The 18,825-nt window shown below is 38.4% G+C and overlaps 2 protein-coding genes across 2 annotated transcripts; both read left to right on the top strand.

Moving 5' to 3' along the window:
• The first annotated feature begins 9,551 nt into the window (after positions 1-9,551).
• On the top strand, positions 9,552-12,504 carry LOC126624177 (protein IQ-DOMAIN 21-like). The gene is made up of 4 exons (XM_050293220.1): positions 9,552-9,931; positions 10,767-11,081; positions 11,224-11,601; positions 11,689-12,504. The coding sequence occupies exons 1-4, from the start codon at positions 9,851-9,853 to the stop codon at positions 12,343-12,345; spliced, it is 1,431 nt and encodes a 476-aa protein (XP_050149177.1). The 5' UTR covers positions 9,552-9,850; the 3' UTR covers positions 12,346-12,504.
• Positions 12,505-13,594: 1,090 nt separating this feature from the next.
• Positions 13,595-18,531, top strand: LOC126624123 (starch synthase 1, chloroplastic/amyloplastic-like). Its single transcript, XM_050293144.1, has 15 exons — positions 13,595-14,202; positions 15,064-15,425; positions 15,540-15,617; positions 15,723-15,847; positions 15,988-16,069; positions 16,172-16,345; positions 16,613-16,694; positions 16,791-16,882; positions 16,967-17,029; positions 17,123-17,212; positions 17,323-17,447; positions 17,529-17,637; positions 17,731-17,786; positions 17,888-17,927; positions 18,113-18,531. The coding sequence occupies exons 1-15, from the start codon at positions 13,905-13,907 to the stop codon at positions 18,269-18,271; spliced, it is 1,935 nt and encodes a 644-aa protein (XP_050149101.1). The 5' UTR covers positions 13,595-13,904; the 3' UTR covers positions 18,272-18,531.
• The last annotated feature ends 294 nt before the right edge of the window (positions 18,532-18,825 follow it).

The raw sequence follows: 18,825 nt of genomic DNA, 5'->3' as shown, positions 1-18,825 counted from the left end.
AAGAGAATCTGCTTTTAGACAAGGATTTGGTGTGAAGATCAGCCACTTGGTCATCACTGCGAACATAGCTGACTTTGATAAGCTTGGCAAGAACCAACTCCCTGATGTAGTGGTAATCAATCTCAACATGCTTAGTTCGAGCATGAAAAATAGGATTAGATGCCAAAGAGATTGCTGAAATATTATCACACCATAGATGAGGCAGTTTAGGTAGAGAGAACTTAAGATCTTTGAGGATTTTGCAGACCCAAGTTAGTTCTGCAGCAGTATGTGCTAAGGAACGATACTCAGCTTCGGTAGAGGAACGAGCAACAGTGCTTTGTTTCTTTGCACTCCAACTGATGAGATTAGAACCAAGAAATACACAATATCCACTAGTAGACCGCCTATCAAATGTGCAGCCAGCCCAGTCAGCATCAGAGAATGCTGAAAGATTAATGGGACCTTTGGTGAACCATAAACCATGAGAGATAGATCCTTTAAGAAACCTGAGAACCCGTTTGGCTGCTTGAAGGTGTTGTTCTCTGGGAGCATGCATAAATTGGCAGATCTGATTAACAGCAAATGCAAGATCTGGGCGAGTCCAAGTGAGATATTGTAAACCACCAACTATAGCGCGGTATTCAGTAGGATTGGATAAGAGAGGTCCGCTATGATCCAGCTTTTGAGAGCCAAGAGGAGTGCAACACGGTTTTGCACCCTCCATATTCGATTTCTTGAGAAGATCAAGTAAGTACTTGGTCTGATGTAAAAAGATTCCTTTTGTGGATCTGTGGACTTCCAACCCCAAGAAATAGTGTAAAGGACCAAGATCCTTCACTGGAAACTGAGTACTAAGCTGTTGGATAAACTGTTGGCAAAGCTGAGAGTTGGGTCCGGTGACTAGGATGTCATCCACATAAACGAGGACAATGACCAACTGAGGTCCATTAAGAACAAACAAAGAAGCATCAGATTGAGATTGATGAAAGCCAAGTGTTCGAAGAGCTTGAAACAGTTTTTCAAACCAAGCTCGAGGGGCTTGTTTGAGGCCATATAAGGATTTCTTCAACTTGCAGACAAAGTGTGGAGAGGTAGGAGCAATAAAACCAGGAGGTTGTTGCATATAAACATCCTCCTTTAAATCACCATGAAGAAACGCATTGCTTATGTCTAATTGGTTTAAAAACCAATTATCTTGGACAGCAAGTGTAAGAAGAATTCGAATTGTGACGGGCTTAGCAACAGGACTGAAAGTTTCTTGGAAATCAACTCCTTCTTGCTGGTGAAATCCCTTTGCCACCAAGCGGGCTTTGTATCTGTCAATGGTTCCATCAGGATTTTTCTTGATCCGAAACACCCATTTACAACCAACAACATTCTGAGATGGATGAGATGGAACAAGAGACCAAGTGCCTGTGTTTATTAAGGCATTATATTCATCCTGCATTGCTGCTCTCCAGTGAGAATGCTTTGAGGCTTGCAAGTAAGTACTAGGAACAAAATCAAGATCAACCGGAAGTGGGTGTTTGGTTGCTGCATAAGCTCTAGACATGTGAAGACCAGCCTTAGATCTGGTAATCATAGGATGTGTATTCCGAGAAATAGGTGGTGGCCTTGACTGTAGTGGTGCAAGAGAGGAGTCATTGAGAGAGACAGAACTGGAGGAACTGAGAGAATGATCCACGGACTGAGTACAGGAATAAGGCTCTGTGGAAGATGGGATCTGAGTAATAGGTTGAGGTACAGAAGGACACTGTGGTTCTGAAGAGTTATTTGCTGGAGGAGAAGGAGAGACATGTTTGCTGAAATGAAGATCCAAGGATGGGGAAAAATCAGAAGATGAAGTTTCTGAAGTGAAACTGTTGAGTGGCAGTGATTTAAAGGGATAAGTTGTTTCATCAAAGACAACATGTCTTGATATGTAGATCCGAGTGGTGAGAGGATCAAGGCATCTATAGCCTTTATGTTGAAGACTATAGCCCAAAAACACACAACTTTTGCTCTTAGCATCCAATTTGCTGGGAGTGTAAGGTTTAAGCCATGGATAACATTGACAACCAAAGACTTTCAGTTTAGAGTAATCTGGAGGTTGATTGAAGAGAAGTTCCCAAGGTGACTTTGTAAGACCAGAAATAGGAAGTCTGTTAATAAGGTAAATTGCAGTGGAGAAAGCTTCAACCCAAAAAATCTGAGGAACATGAGAAGCAACAAGTAATGTGCGAGCTGTCTCAACAAGATGTCTGTGCTTTCTCTCTGCACAGCCATTTTGTTCAGGCGTATGAGGACAACTGAACTGATGTAATATACCATGTGCACGAAGAAATGAAGCAAGAGAATGACTAGTAAATTCACCCCCTGAATCTGAACGCAGAATCTTGATTTTATTTCCACTGAAGTTTTCTACATAGGTTTTGAAAGTAACAAACGTAGAAAATACATCGGATTTAGACTTCAATGGAAAAAACCAACTGTATTTGCTAAAATCATCAACAAACAGTAGGTAATACTTGAAGCCACTAGTAGATGTAACAGTAGGTCCCCACAGATCACAATGCAGAAGCTGGAGACTCTGAGTTGTTGATGAAGAAGACACTGCAAAAGGAAGCTTGTGATTTTTAGCAAGCGCACAATCTGAGCAGAAAAAATCAACAGTCTTCTGGCCTTGCAGTGGAAGATTATTAGTGGATATAACTCTTCTAAAAATTGAGGAGGAAGGATGGCCGAGGCGCTTGTGCCATACAGGGACAGGTGCTTGAATGCTGAGAAAAGCTGAAGGTGAAGTGGGAGAACTGGTGGAACTGTGAAGAGGATAGAAACCATCCTTAACAGGGCCTTGCAAAAGCATCTTCCCCGAAATGCGATCCTTGACAGTGGATCCATAAGGGTCAAGAGTCAATGAACAGTTATTATCCTTAAGAAACTGATAAGCAGATAAGAGATTATGTTTTATGAAAGGAACATGTAAAACATTTCTCAGCTTAAAGGAAGTATAAGGAGTGTGCAGAGATGAAGAACCAATATGATGAATAGATAGTCCTTTACCATCTCCAATGTATACTTTGTCTTCTCCAGTGTAAGGAGTAGGAGAAGAGATGTTAGCTACATCATTAGTGATGTGAGAAGTAGCTCCAGAGTCAATCAACCAAGGCTGAGAGGGTTTTGCTGAATGATGCACACACATAGCAGCAAGTTTGGCTGGAGGAATTCTACCACAGATATCCAGATTCATTCGATCAAAACAATCAAGTGCCTCATGACTGGTAGATCCACAAATCTGACAAGTGACTTTAAAATTGGAAGGACCTTGATAATTGTGAAAGCCTTGATAATTGCGATTGCCACGATTGTTGATGAAATTACCCCTATTATTGTTATGAAAGGTGCGATTGCTGCGATTTGAGGAGAAATTACCTCTAAATGTCTTACCACGATTTGAGTTAAATCGAGAAGCAGGATGAAATGATTGATTTTTAGCAGCAAAGGCAGATGGAGTAGGAAGCAGGGGAGGCTGAGATTGCACTGAGAATGCTTGAAAGGGCTCAGAGGATGAAAGAACAGCCTTGCGACGGGTCATAGACAACTCTTTGGTGAGTAAGAGACCATGGAGTTCATCAAGGGATGTAGAAGAGAGCCGCAGCATGATGGAGTCAATAAAGGACTCGAATTCATCAGGTAATCCATGTAGAGTGGCAGCAATTAGGTCACGATCAGACACTGAAGCACCAGCAGCTTGCAAGGAATCAGCAATTTCCTTGATTTGTTGAAGATACGCAGAAATGGACTGAGAACCTTTCTGAATCGATTGAAGTCTGGACCTTAATTGATGAATGTGAGCTTCCGAAACTCCACCAAAACGCTGTTCAAGCTTTACCCAGAGCTCACGAGAAGAAGAAACTCCAACCGTGAACGGAATGATCTCTTCGGACAGGGTAGAATTAAGCCAAATCAAAAGATTTTGATCTTTTTCATACCAATCCTCAAAGGCAGGGTTCATCGAGCGATCAGGCAAGAATGGCGAAGGACAAACCTCAGTGCCGTCAATAATACTAAGAAGCTTGTATCGCCTGAAAATTGGAGCAAACAGTGCTCGCCATGGCAGATAGTTGGAACTTTTCAGCTTGATTGGCACCATACTGCCAATGTTGTGAATCGTCAGAGAGGTATACGAATTCAGAGGACTCGGATTGGAAGAGGAATTAGGGTTTTGAACCGAAGGAGAGATGACCGGAGAAGACGATCCAGTCGGTTGCGACGCAGATTGAGCAGCCATAGCTTGCAGAAAACAAGATTCAAGAGAGATCGAGAACAAAAAGTGAAGAATCAGAGAGAAGAAAGCAAGAATCGATCAAGACACGATCGAGATGACGTGCGGAAGAGAAGGTCGGTGCTGTAAAGCAGAATGGCTCGATACCATATAGAAACAGAAAACTTCAACAGTAAGTTTTCCTGATTGTATTGAATGAATAATTCAGTTACACAGGTGTCAATATATATAGCCTTAGCTGCCTTAGGCTAATTACAAAAGTACCCTCAACTACCTAAACTAATCACAGTTACTAACAAAAACAATTACATTTATCTTTAACAACTATTTAACAGTAACTATATTGGATGATTTATCATTCTCCCTAATAGGGTCCTCGTAACATCTTAAAACTACTCTAAAATGTTATTCTTCCGATGCAAGATATTTGAGTCATAACCAAATGCCACAAACACAAATAAGTAATTATCCGTTGTTGTTTAGTTATTAACTAAAAAATGAAATAAAAGAGATTAACTACTTGATAAGTAAAGATTCAACAAGAAATTCAGTTTACCAAATCTTAATTAGAATTAAAGGAAGGTAATTAATGCATGATGATAACAATTAGTAGTAGTTGAGATCTCTTAGTTTAGGTAGTTGAACACTACCATCTCATTCCATCAATTTGCATAGGTAACTTGGATAAGATACGTACATTATTGCTTGACTATAATGATAATTACGTGGAGAGACCAATTAGTGCATGGTCTTACTTTGGAAGCACCATTCCAACTAGTCTAAAGCCATATATGAGTTTTTGTGGTTCATCTGTGCAAATGAGGGATTCTCTCATATGCAACAATATCTCTCTTATTACATGATCCAAATTACGAGTTGAAAGATATACTAATTAATATGAGAATATATACCTATCACACAACAAAAGAGATACTAATACGTCATGGTTACCGATTTGGATAAAACTTTAAACCTAGACAGTTTAGTTGAAATACAATATGAAATGGGCCCCATGTCAGTTAAATAAGTTTATTTAAGAAATTTCTCATTTGAAGCTCAGTGATTATATTAAGGGATACTTTGGATGCGGTCCCTAATTCTTAACATTCTTTGACTAAAACCTTAATGGTATTCAAAGTTTGATCAAAGTCTCTTGACTTTGTACATCTCATTATATTACAATTAATATTTATATTTTTATAGTTTTGACATTAATTGTTTGATATTTTATGAGATTTATAATCCTATAAAATTAAAATCCCTCATTATAATACTATTAGAAATGGTTACAACAAAAAAAAATTCAAACATTTTGATTGAATAAATGGATAAAAACTATGTAAAAATAAGAAATAATAAATGGCAAAAGAATGTATCCATAGTGTTAAAAAAATGGTACATTTTACAAAAAAAATTGGTACATTTCACATATAACAAAGTGGTACATTAATAAAGAAGAATGGGTACATTATAAATAAATTAGGGTACAAATAAAAGATTAAAAAATTATGAGTACAAATGAATTTTTAAAAAATATAGGCACTAAAAGAAATTAATACATGGGTACAAAATAAAACTAAAAAGAAAATACTACAAATTTAAAAAATAAATGTTGCAAATTAAAAGTGGGTACAAAAAATATATGATACAAAGTTTAGGCATAAAACATAAATATACCATATGTAATTTTTATATCATTGATTAAATATACAATGTCACATGACGGTGTACACATGGATATAAACACAAATAAAACTTTAAAAAATATGGGCACAAAAAGAAACTAATATATGGGTACAAATTAAAAATGAAAAGAAAATTGGTACAAATTAAAAATAGGTACAAACTAAAAATAAAAATATATGATAAAAAATTTAGCCATAAATATAAATATACTAATTTTAACATTTTTAACACTAACGGAATATATTTAAAAATAAAAATATTTTATTATTCAAATAATTAATGATATTATTAATATCCAAGGACCTTGATCAAAAATTGAAAATGAATAAAATTTTAATCAATGGAGTAGAAAAAAAATGATGTGAACCTAATTTCTCCTTATATTAATATGACTAACTCTATTGAAAGGTGCTTTTCACCAATCATAATTTAATCCATCAAAAGTGGGGCGAAAAGGTTGGATTGTGGGACTCCTCTTTCTCCTTTCTAATGAAGCATTTTCTTTATATCTTGCTTGAATGTCCCTTTAAATGCAAGTATTAGGTCATATCTACCTTAATTAAACTCTTTTATTTTTCGATTTTAAAGTCTCAACCACACCCAATACTACCTCAAGTTTGGTTCTGCGTAGGAGTCTGGTCTAATATAACTTCACAGCTCAGCAAATGACTAAAGGAGGTTATACTGCATGTTTCTTAATTCATCAAAACAGACATATCTAATCTATTATTTTGAGAGTACAATAAAAAATTATTATCTTGACAATATTTTAAATTAATTACACACCATTATATATTTAACCTTTTTACATGACAGTTTGTATTGGCTTGGTATATCATGCATCAAGAAAAATTACTTGCTTGCGAATATCATTGTAGCTATATCCAAACATCACGTAGTGCCAAATGTCTAACTTTTTTTATGTGGTAGTTCATTTGGACTTGAGATACTATTATTGTGAATGACATCTAATGAAGTATTTTTGTGTTTGTAAAAAGTTTAGGAGGAGAAGATTGGTTACTATATTCACCAGCGTCAAGGCATACCCACATTCTCGAGCCGGAAGGACTTACAAGTTGCACCAAACTACCAGCTGACGCAGGTATAAATTTACATAAAAGTTTACATATCGTGCACCAACATCAATTGATGCTAGCAACAATCAAACTTTGATGGGACGACACATACAAAAACCTTACCAACTGAGCCAGCACTCGTTGGCTCTAACTAGGTCTTTCTCCTCCCCCACAAGTAACACCCAATGGTAAAGCATACTTATTTAAATAACCAAAAGGAAGTGGTTGAATGATATTTTAAATCTATGTGTTTCACAGGTGAATAATGATAAGTTTTACAACATGGCACCAACACGATCATAATTTATCGTTGAAAAGAACAAAAACAATAATATGGTTGGCTACTGACAAGGGAGTTGGAGTTTTCCCCAAATTAGTATGTTTGGGTTTGGCCAATTCGGAAGTGTATAATTTTTTTAAAAGTGTGGGGGTTGTGTTGTAAAAAGAATTTGGTCAACACCAAAAGCGACAGGGAGGTTGATGAAAATCGGAGCCGGAGCCGGAGCTGCAAGCAGAGATGAAAGAGAAAAAATTTCATACAACATAATGACATTGTGTAGTAATTTTTAATTAATTAATCATGTCTCACGTATGAAAAAATTAAAATATAATTCATAATTGACTTAAAATATTGTTACAATGCATATTCGAAAAGACAAAAAAGAAATGGAAAGTATTTCACGGAGAAAGAAACCAAATATCATGACAAATATGTCGAGAGGATGTCTTGTGTTGTTGGGTCACTGTTGACTCGCTGCTTACCAATTACAATGGTCCTTCTCTTTCTGCAACTAAAAACACCTTAATTATTTGAAATTATTTTCTGCTTTTTGTATTTGTAGGGGGGAAATGGCTTTGAAGTTTCAACTACTTAAATTAATACTTGGTAGGGAAAGTCTTTTGCTTTTGTTTCTTGTACAAGTTTGGTAGTTTGTATGTTGAACAAAAAAAGGTTTAATAATTTGTAAATATACATCAAAACCTTTACCACTTTATTACAAAATACAAATACCCTATCTAAATGTAGAAATCCAATATTAGAGAAATTCTTGACTATGGACAATCATACCATATCTATTCTATATTATTAAGAGAACCCTCCTTGTCAACTTTTTGCCATTTTTTTTTCAATTTTGCCCTCACTTATGAATACACACTCTTGACAAAAAGGAGGGCAAAATAGTAATTTTGTACCTTTTGACAAAATTACAATCATATCCCTATTTTTTCTATTTTACCTTTGCTTTTGATACACAATATTTACATAAATAGGGCAAAATGATAATTATGTAATATTAAGAAAAATATGTCCTTCATCATTGTCTCATACTATTTTTAAAAATTTTAAAAACTAATTGTCACATCCCGGCCCTGGGCGGATCACTTCCCTGGCTGGTTCTACCACCGTAGCACGATATTGTCCGCTTTGGGCCTCGACCACGCCCTCACGATTTTGTTTATGGGAACTCACGAGCAACTTCCCAGTGGGTCACATCCCGGCCCGGGGCGGATCACTTTCCGGCCCCGCTCCACCACTGTAGCACGATATTGTCCGCTTTGAGCCCCGACCACGCCCTCACGATTTTGTTTCTGGGAACTCACGAGCAACTTCCCAGTGGGTCACCCATCATGGGAATGTTCTAACCACTTTCTCGCTTAACTTCGGAGTTCCGACGGAACCCGAAGCCAGTGAGCTCCCAAAAGGCCTATTGCTAGGTAGGGATGAGAATATACATTTAAGGATTACTCCCCTGGACGATGTGGGATGTTACAATCTACCCAGGTAGGGATGAGAATATATATTTAAGGATTACTCCCCTGGGCGATGTGGGATGTTACAATCCACCCCCTTTAAGGGGCCTGACGACCTCGTCGGCACACCACAGCCAGGGTTAGGTTCTGATACCAATTGTCACATCCCGGCCCGGGGCGGATCACTTCCCGGGCCCGCTCCACCACCGTAGCATGATATTGTCCGCTTTGGGCCCCGATCACGCCCTCACGGTTTTGTTTTTGGGAACTCACAAGCAACTTCCTAGTGGGTCACCCATCATGGGAGTGCTCTAGCCACCTTCTCGCTTAACTTCGGAGTTCCGACGGAACCCGAAGCCAGTGAGCTCCCAAAAGGCCTCGTGCTAGGTAGGGATGAGAATATACATTTAAGGATCACTCCTTGGGCGATGTGGGATGTTACACTAATCACACTCCTTAATCAAAAACAAAAAAAAAACGAAATTGTTCACACATAAAGTGTGTGCTCATCTTTTAGTTATCATTAAAGGTATGCAAATAACACCCTATTTATCTATATTTTAATTTAACCCTCGAACTGATTTTTTTTGTGTCCGGATTAAAAAATTTCTCGCCAAATTGGGTCAGCCCCAACTGCACCATATATACATATGCATGATGTATGTAGGTAGTAACTAGTACTGGACAAGTAGCTCCAAATTTCTACAAGATCGATTCACACGTGAAATCGTTAAATAGTAACTGCGATTGCGCACCCTCACAAAACTACTACTCCCTTCCCCTTCGGCCCTCCATCTCTCTCTCTCTCTCTCTCTCTCTCTCTCTCTCTCTCTCTCTCAGACATCTTTTGCACTCTCTAGATCTCTTCAGTCTTGATATTATCAGCTCATTTTCTCAGTTTAATTTGTGAGAGAGGCTACTTCCCAACAAACGTATACATACATATACATACATACATACATACATACATATATATATATATATATATGTCTGAACTCGGAAATATATATATGTGTGTATGCGCTCTCGTGAGATGAGAGCAATATGATGGCGGCAATAAGAAGTTGATCTTTTGGCCGGCAGGCCGGAGATGGGGAAGAAAGGAAGCGGCTGGTTCTCCTCCGTCAAGAAAGTTTTTAAACAATCTACTAAGGACTCGCCTGACAAAAAGGTTTTCTCTTAATTCCATTCTTTCATTTTTCTTGGCAAGTTTTCAAATAGTTTTTCATATAATTTCTTAATTCGTAAGAAAAAGTTGTTCTTCACATAATTATTTTTTCTTTTCAATTTATTTTCTGTTAAGTTTTTGTACTAATCATGATCACACCAACAAGGCAAGCAATGATACAATTTATTATACCTAATTAATCCATTTTTTATTTAAGCAATATTATGATTTAAGATAAATTATTGAAAAAGGGATTCAAGTTTTTTTCGTTGTTGTTGGAGATGATTCGATCTTAGATACAGAGAGGTGAGCACATTGTTTTGCCGTTATATAACTCGAATTTGTACGCATAATTTGTGTTCATGAATCACTAATGTCTTCTAGTAATCTTATTACAAACCAATATGAGCTATGATTAACTTAATGATTTGGATTGGATATATAGAAGAAAACACATATCAACTATCAAGATCGTGACCTTTGTTTGTTTGGAGGTGAAGTGAGATGGTTTGCCTCACATTAAAGATGCATGAGCTACCCTTTTGGCTCTGGCATTTTTAGGACCAGGAACGCAACCAAGATGCATGCCCCAACACTATATGGTCCCCTATCACCATCCCCATATGCATACATAATACTGTAACTATAACCTTTATATCTTTCCTGGCTAGGCACATGACTCGACTTGACTTATTATTGTCATGCCACCTAACCCATCACATCAATAAATATTAGTTAACTTAATTGCTAATTAAGTGTTAGTTTAAGTGCTAATTATGATACTTGTTAGTTTAAGTGCTAATTATGATACTTGTTACGTAATATGATTTAATCTCAGAAGGAAATCGGTGAGAAATGCCAGCACGATGCAGCAGAAGTGGTGTCATTTGAGCATTTTCTGGCAGAGAGCTCACCGGATGTCACGAACGATGAGAGAACCATTGAGTCGTCAACTCCTCTGAATAATGATCGTCAAGATAGAAGCCATGCCATTGCTGTTGCTGTGGCAACTGCTGCTGCTGCTGAAGCTGCTGAAGCTGCTGTTGCCGCAGCACAGGCCGCCGCTAAAGTTGTCCGATTGGCCGGTTACGGGCGTCACTCTAGGGAAGAAAGAGCTGCAATCTTCATTCAGTCATATTATAGAGGATACCTAGTAATTACCCTTACCTTAATCTTTACTATATTTTTGTACATTGTTCTAAAATTCTACTACAAGGATCTATATGACATCAAAACCCTAATTGTATGTTCACCTTGTTACTGAGATAATTCGTGACCAATCAATTATTTTTTAGGCTCGTCGCGCGCTACGTGCGTTGAAGGGATTGGTGAGGTTGCAAGCATTGGTGAGGGGGTATAACGTACGAAAGCAAGCGCAAATGACAATGCGATGCATGCAGGCATTAGTGCGTGTGCAAGCAAGAGTACGAGCTCGAAGACTCGAATTAACCAAAGACAAGCATCACAAGAAGGATCGTGATCAGAAAGATTACGAAGACGAAGAAGAAAGAAGAGCATTAATGGAGGAGGAAGAGCAAAAGCTCAAGAGTCCTCTGAGAAAATATGAAATGCAAAATACGAATAGGACTAGGCATCAAAGGCATCAAAGTTTCAAGGAAAATGATGCTGTGGTGCAAAGAGAGAGGGCTCTCGCTTATGCTTATAGTTATCATGTAAGTGATTTTGAGACGATCGCACTGAAAAAATTCTTTTTTATTTTGCGTGACAGTGTTTGATAAAGTGTCGATTTTGTTTACCAGAGACAACAACAACTTCTACAATCCATTCCTGATGGACCTGAATTTGGGCTTGAATCCAATATGCCTGATAAGGCCCAATGGGGATGGAATTGGCTCGAGCAATGGATGTCATCACAACCCTACCAAGACTGCCACTCAAGCACTCGAGATACCTCTTACAAAACACCCATCACCACTACAACTACAAGAAATAACTTGTATGAGAAGAGAGTTGAAATGGACACGGCCGCACCTTCAAGCTCGCCTCACGTCAATATGAGCCCACTCAATCCAGACATGATTGATTCATACGCGTATCCAACCCGACAACGCCGTCAACAAGGGTCGAATAACGTCCCTAGTTACATGTCCCCGACCCAATCTGCCAAGGCCAAGGTTCGGGGCCAAGGCTTGGGCAAGCAGTGTAGCCCGGCAACTCCTCAATGGAACCCTTCAACGAGGAAGGGGTCGGTTGTTGGGTCGGGCTGCTATTCGCCTAGCTCGGGTGGAGGGACATCAAACTACCTGATCCCAAGTAGCCCAAGAAGCCCAAGCCCGAAAAGTAATGGTCCGCGTGGGCATGCTAGGGGGGCTGTGGGCTTTGGGCCTGATTCACCCCATGGTGAGGATTGGGACCTGCCGCTTGGTGTTCGTGGTTGGAGACATACTTTCGGTTAGGTGCAAGTTAATTTGGTGTGACATAAATTTTCCATTTGCAAGACATTTTTTGCTTATGATGTATGAACAAACATCGTATTATTTATTTTATGGCCATGGATCCACGAAGTTTTGTATTAAGTATATATATATTGTGAAATATTATACAAAATTATGTCACTGTGTCTCATGATATGTATTTTTTTGCAAAAAAAAAAAACAGAGAGAAAATTTTACACAAATTTATTCTTTTTCTATGTCTGTTTAGTATGGACTGGCCTATAGCATGAACCGAAATTCATCATAGATGAATTCTTAGCTAACAGTTCAAAGGCTATTTAATCTATGTCCATAGGTGATCTGCATTGGATTTTTTTGTTTTAATGGCTGTTTAGCCAAAACTGTTTATGAGATTCTCATAACTCCTTATGTTCTTGGGATTTAAAATCGATAGAAGTGGTTCCTGAGATTGTCCATCGTTAAACATTTTGGTCATTCTATAAAAAAATCTCCGTTAAATTGAAGAAACCAGTAGTTCAAAATGAGGGGTGGATTTGACAAAATATTCTCAATTTAATCGAGATTTGTCATCGATGATCAAAATAATTGACTATAAACAATATCAGGAACCATTTATATCGATTTTAAACCTCATAGACTAAAGTAAAAAGTTACATCAATCTCATAGATCATTTTAAATAAAAAGCTTAAATTAATTAAGATAATTAAAAGAAAACTCGACGGCAAAACATATAAAAGAAGTGAAATAAAAAAGACGAAAGTGTGAAAATTATTACCTCCACACGCAAAATAAATTCATGTGACCTGAGAGAAGGACAAAATTGTTCGAGCCTTCAACAAGTGTTCTTACAGGCCGACATCAAGTTTGGTTCACTTTACCTCTGGCATCATGTGTCTCTCATTCTTCTACTCACCAATTTACTCCTTTACACGTGTTCCTTTCTGCCCACGCCACGTCCACCTTCTTAATCACAATCACTTACGTCACTGGCCGACATCAAAAGCCGTCTCGTCAATCGCGATCTTACCTCGTCGTACCCTACTATAAATTTTTAATTGTGACGGAAACACGTAATTTACCACTTCATGCGCATTGAAAAATCTTTGTATCCTACAAAAACTAATTTCTTATCTCCTAACACGTGACATCATCTTATTGAAGTATAATTTTTTACAACTCGTAAAATATATTTGTTAAAAAGTTAATGCTTTAAAAAATAAAATTTCCTTTCACTTTTACGAAAATACGTGATAAAACAGTCGTACGGTAAGAATGAAAAATTTCTGGTGGTTTAGAACTGGGAATCAGTTTCTGGGTTTGGCGCTTTTTCTGGATCGCACATATCTGATCCCAACCCAACAGATGTGCGTGGTTCCTTGTTTGTGTGTGACTTCCTTCTTTTTCTTCCTGCTTTTTTCTTCTTTGTTCCGTCAAACGTAAATCTCGATTCCTTCCGTCCTATATCGGACTCGGGTCCTCTCTCTCTCTCTCTCTCTCCAGTCTCTACACTCTCTCCTCTCCTCTCCTCTCTTTCTCTCTCTAGAACTCTCAGACTTTGATGGGGTCTCTGAAATTCACTAGCTTGATCCCATGCAAATCGTCGTCTTTAATTCCGATTCCAAATAAATACGCGAATCACGAGGCGATCGGGCAACTGGGTTTTGCTCCTCTGTGGAAAAGGAGGGGAGCCGCTTGTCTGCGGCTGAGAGCGTCGGTTGCAGGCGGAAGTGGCGGCGGCGGGAAGGACGGCGCTTCGGCGGTGGAAGACCAGCAGAAGGACGGAAAGGGTGTTTTTTTGGGCGCCGAGAGAGATGGTTCCGGCGCTGTTATTGGGTTTAACTTGATTCCTCCCAACGGTAAATGTTCAGGCTTGGTTTTGATTATTTATTTATAAATTCTCCTGCTGTTTCATTGTTTTTGGATTGGTTTGGTGGATTATTTGAGAAATTTGAAGTTTTTTTAATGATTGATTTGTTTTTGGATTAAAAAACCCTTTTGTTGAAGTCGAAATTCTGATCCTTTTTGTTTTTTAAACTGGAAAATTTGAGTAAAAAATTGAATGCTGTTACCAGAAAGATTTTAATGTGATTACATTTTGTGGCATGCTGATGGAGACACAACCTAACCTCGAAATGATGATAGATGTTTTATTTGATGCATTGGTTGGTAAATATGGAGTAAATGTGGTTTAGATTTTAATTGATGCTTGCCCCTTTTCAGTTTCCTAAAAATCATTGCTTTTTTGTCTTGCAAAGCGATATTCTAAACTTTGATTTACGGGGAGGGACACTGTCATGGCCAACTATCTAACCCACGTCTCTTCCGAAAATCATTGCGTTTGGTTCGATAAGAGATTTGTGATGTGTCAAAAGTTTGCTATTTTGAGTGTATGGTGTGGTTCTTAATGGAGTCTTCACTTGTTTGTGAATTGTGAGGCATCCTTGGTTTTGGATGTCCACATCAATTTGCATGTGAGGGCTCCAGGTCCTTGCATTTCTTGTGGTCTCCACCTCAGATTGTATATTTTCCACTCTGGTCCCCATATCCGGACCTCATAGCATGTACAGTGTTCCGTTCGTGATCGAATGCTGCATTTTCATTGGTTGAATCGAGTAATACTGCAAATTTTGAGGAATACTTCCAAACCCCGGCATGTTGAGATATTTTAAATTTTGTTTGTGAATTAGTTGTGGGGCCCATCTGATATTTTACTGCAGGTGAACTCAATGTCATCGACTCGCCTGAAGATGTAAGTTCTGTTAGAGGGGAAGAATCAGTGGAAATAGATGGCAAAGAAATATCCAAAGCAAGTGTAACGTACAATGTTGTGTTTGTTAGTGCCGAAGCTGCGCCCTATTCGAAGACAGGAGGCTTAGGAGATGTTTGCGGTTCTTTGCCTATTGTTCTAGCAGCACGTGGACACCGTGTTATGGTTGTCTCTCCTAGATATCAAAACGGTACTGCTGCAGACCGGAAATATTCTGGTGCTGTTGATTTGGAAACCCGCGTCAAGGTTTACTGCTTTGGTGCAGAGCAAGAAGTTTCTTTCTACCATGATTATAGGGCAGGTGTTGATTGGGTAAGATATTGGGGATACTTCTTGTGTTCTAGTTTAGCCCTTTTTAAACAGTTTGGCCTTCTCCCGACTGATAGAATTTTTGCCAATGATGACCTATTTTCCTATTGTCATTAGGTATTCGTGGACCATCCGTCTTATCACAGACCTGGAAGTCCATATGGTGATAGTTTGGGTGCATTTGGTGACAATCAGGTATAGTTTTGAACTGAAAAGTTGTACGTAATGGATATATCATTTAAGTAGTATCCTGTTTTATTCACAAATAATGATACGTTTTATTCTCATTTGGTTTTACAGTTTCGGTTCACTTTACTTTGCCATGCAGCATGTGAAGCACCATTAGTGCTTCCATTGGGAGGGTTCACCTATGGGGAGAAAAGCCTGTTCATCGTCAATGACTGGCATGCTGGCCTTGTGCCATTGTAAGTAGTTTCAACTAATTAAATGAATTAGCTATATATGATTTTGTTTTAAATCTTTCCTATATTGCTCTATCTTTTCGTTTTTTCGGGTAAACATACTGATAGTGGACTTCTGGTCATTACATGTCCCTCTGTTTCAGGCTTTTGGCTGCCAAGTATCGTCCATATGGAGTTTATAAGGATGCACGGAGTATTCTTGTAATTCATAACCTTGCACATCAGGTTGATGCTTTTTCTTTCCTTCATTTTTTTTGTTTGTTTTATTATCAATCTTTAGTCATATATCCGATCAGCTTTATTAAACGTCGTCTTTTGATATGCAAGGGAGTGGAACCAGGAGTAACATACAAGAATTTGGGGCTACCTGCAGAGTGGTACGGAGCACTGGAATGGGTGTTTCCAACATGGGCAAGGGCCCATGCTCTTGACAAAGGTGAAGCAGTGAACATCCTGAAGGGTGCAATTGTGACATCTGATCGGATTCTGACAGTCAGCGAGGTCAGTTGTATTCCATATATAGTCTTTGTTGTGTCTCATTTAATGAAGCATCAAACGTTTTTATGGTGATCAGTAATAAGACCTGTTGTCGGATTTTTCGTCCTCATTGCATCTTGTTCGTATAATAATGATTGCAAAATCTTTAGGCCACTTGTATGATGAAGATTATAGCGTTTTCAAAACTTTCCAAACAGACATGTGCCTCCATATATTTCATCGTGCTATTCTTCTTATATCTCATGTTTAAATTATGCCTTTGAATTGTAGGGCTACTCCTGGGAAATAACAACCGTTGAAGGTGGATATGGTCTAAATGAGCTACTAAGCAGTAGAAAGAGTGTTCTTACTGGTACATCACTTGAACTTCATATTTCATTGTCTAGCTTACCGTGTGCCATGCTCAAGGAGAATAACTCTCAATTAATGGAATAATACCATATGACAGGAATCACCAATGGGGTCGATGTGGTTGAATGGAACCCATCTACTGATGTACACACTGCTTCCCACTATTCTGCTGATGATCTTTCCGGAAAGGTGGCTAAATCTACCATTTTAAGATGGGGCGTTATGGTGTTATTATACTATAATTCTCTTACCGTTCTTGTGTGCCGGCTGCAGGTTCAGTGCAAGCTTGCTTTGCAAAAGGAGTTAGGTCTTCCCCTTAGGCCGGATTGCCCATTGGTAAGACATAAGACATTAATGTCTACTTATGCTCAGTTTCAGTTATGATTTATACTCCGCTCCTAATATTGATCCGAGTTTTGAAATTTATAGATTGGATTCGTTGGACGACTGGACTACCAGAAAGGTATTGACCTGATTCAGTCAGGAATGCCACAGCTTATGGAAGATGACGTGCAATTTGTGAGTTTTTCTCTTTTCCATTGATTTTGGTATTGTTATTAAGTAGCTTGCTCCCAACTTTCAACATTAACGTTTTTAGTTTTTACTGAGACGGTATGTATATGTTTCAGGTTATGCTGGGATCTGGGGACCCAGTGTGTGAAGATTGGATGAGAGCAACAGAAGCAACTTACAAAGATAAATTCCGGGGTTGGGTTGGATTTAATGTTCCAGTTTCCCATAGAATAACCGCAGGGTAATTCAAGATTTTGTGTTTCATTGTTTAGGCTTTTACTACATATGTGCATCATATTGACCCCGATCCTGGAATTACCAGCTGTGACATACTCTTGATGCCGTCAAGGTTCGAGCCTTGTGGACTAAATCAATTGTATGCAATGAGATACGGAACTGTACCAGTGGTTCATAGCACAGGAGGACTTAGAGTGAGTTTAAATACTTGAAAAATGAAATCTGGTTCATCACGTTCCTCATCACATTGCTTCTTTCTTAGATGCTTTCTGTTACTTGTGTTCCAGGATACAGTAGTGAATTTCAATCCATATGCTCAAGGAGGCAAGGGTGACGGGACAGGGTATATTACTCGACTCTATTGCTCAACGCATTTCCTTGATAGTTTCCTGTTACAAAAATTTCGTAGAATCTTACTTATAGCATTGTGGACTACATTGGCAGGTGGACCTTTTCTCCATTAACAAAAGAGAGTATGTTGGCGGTAAGTTTTTTCTGCTACGTCTCTCACCTTTTGCGTTTTTTAAACCCAAACATCGATTACTACAATGTTCTATATCAAAGAAGCGAGTACGTTGGATGTTCATATAGTTTCGAGGAGTTTATTCGACCTAAACTTAATGTTGAAAATCTTTTCCGCCGTACTGACTCACGGTTAATCCATTGCAGGCACTAAAACTTGCTTGTAGGACATTCAGAGAGTACAAGCCTTCCTGGGAGGGATTGATGAAGAGAGGCATGGAGAGAGACTTCACATGGGAAAGTGCCGCAATCAAGTACGAGCGGGTCTTCGGATGGGCCTTTATCGATCCGCCCTACGTCAAGTAAACGACTCGAAAACAAAAGAAAGACCGAGAGATGAAGAACAACGACCAAATGATTTCGCGCTTCAGTCGTATGTATAGGGTAATCTATTTATTATCCGTCAGCTGAGAGATCCAACACACTGCAACAGATAAGTTTTTCGTTTCATGTTTCATGTTCGTTGTTTTTCGGTTGTCGATGTGGTAGGTATATACAGGCGTAAAACTATTAATTCTGATTCATCCGAGTGCAAATTAATAAGCATCCTGCAGTTTCACTCCCCATTACATGTGATAAGAGCAGTCTCATCCTTTTGAGCCTTGATTAGTAGAGACATTGGACTCGTTGGGAAATGCTTTTAAAATGACTGAATGTACTTTTAGAAGAAAAAAAAAATTTGGGTTCTAAAAGCACTTGAAATTCTGGAATTCACTAGCATTTTTATTGAAGGTTGGTTCCGACAACATTTTCACCAAAAACATTTTCGGTCATTTTAAAAGCACTTCCAAATGATGTTATACTTTAGTTGGTATAAGAAATGGGATTAGATTAGTTATCTGTTCTGAATGCTTTCTGCA

The sequence above is a fragment of the Malus sylvestris genome, chromosome 1, assembly GCF_916048215.2.
Source record: "Malus sylvestris chromosome 1, drMalSylv7.2, whole genome shotgun sequence".
Taxonomy (NCBI): Eukaryota; Viridiplantae; Streptophyta; class Magnoliopsida; order Rosales; family Rosaceae; genus Malus; species Malus sylvestris.
This window is presented reverse-complemented; position numbering and strand designations above follow the sequence as displayed.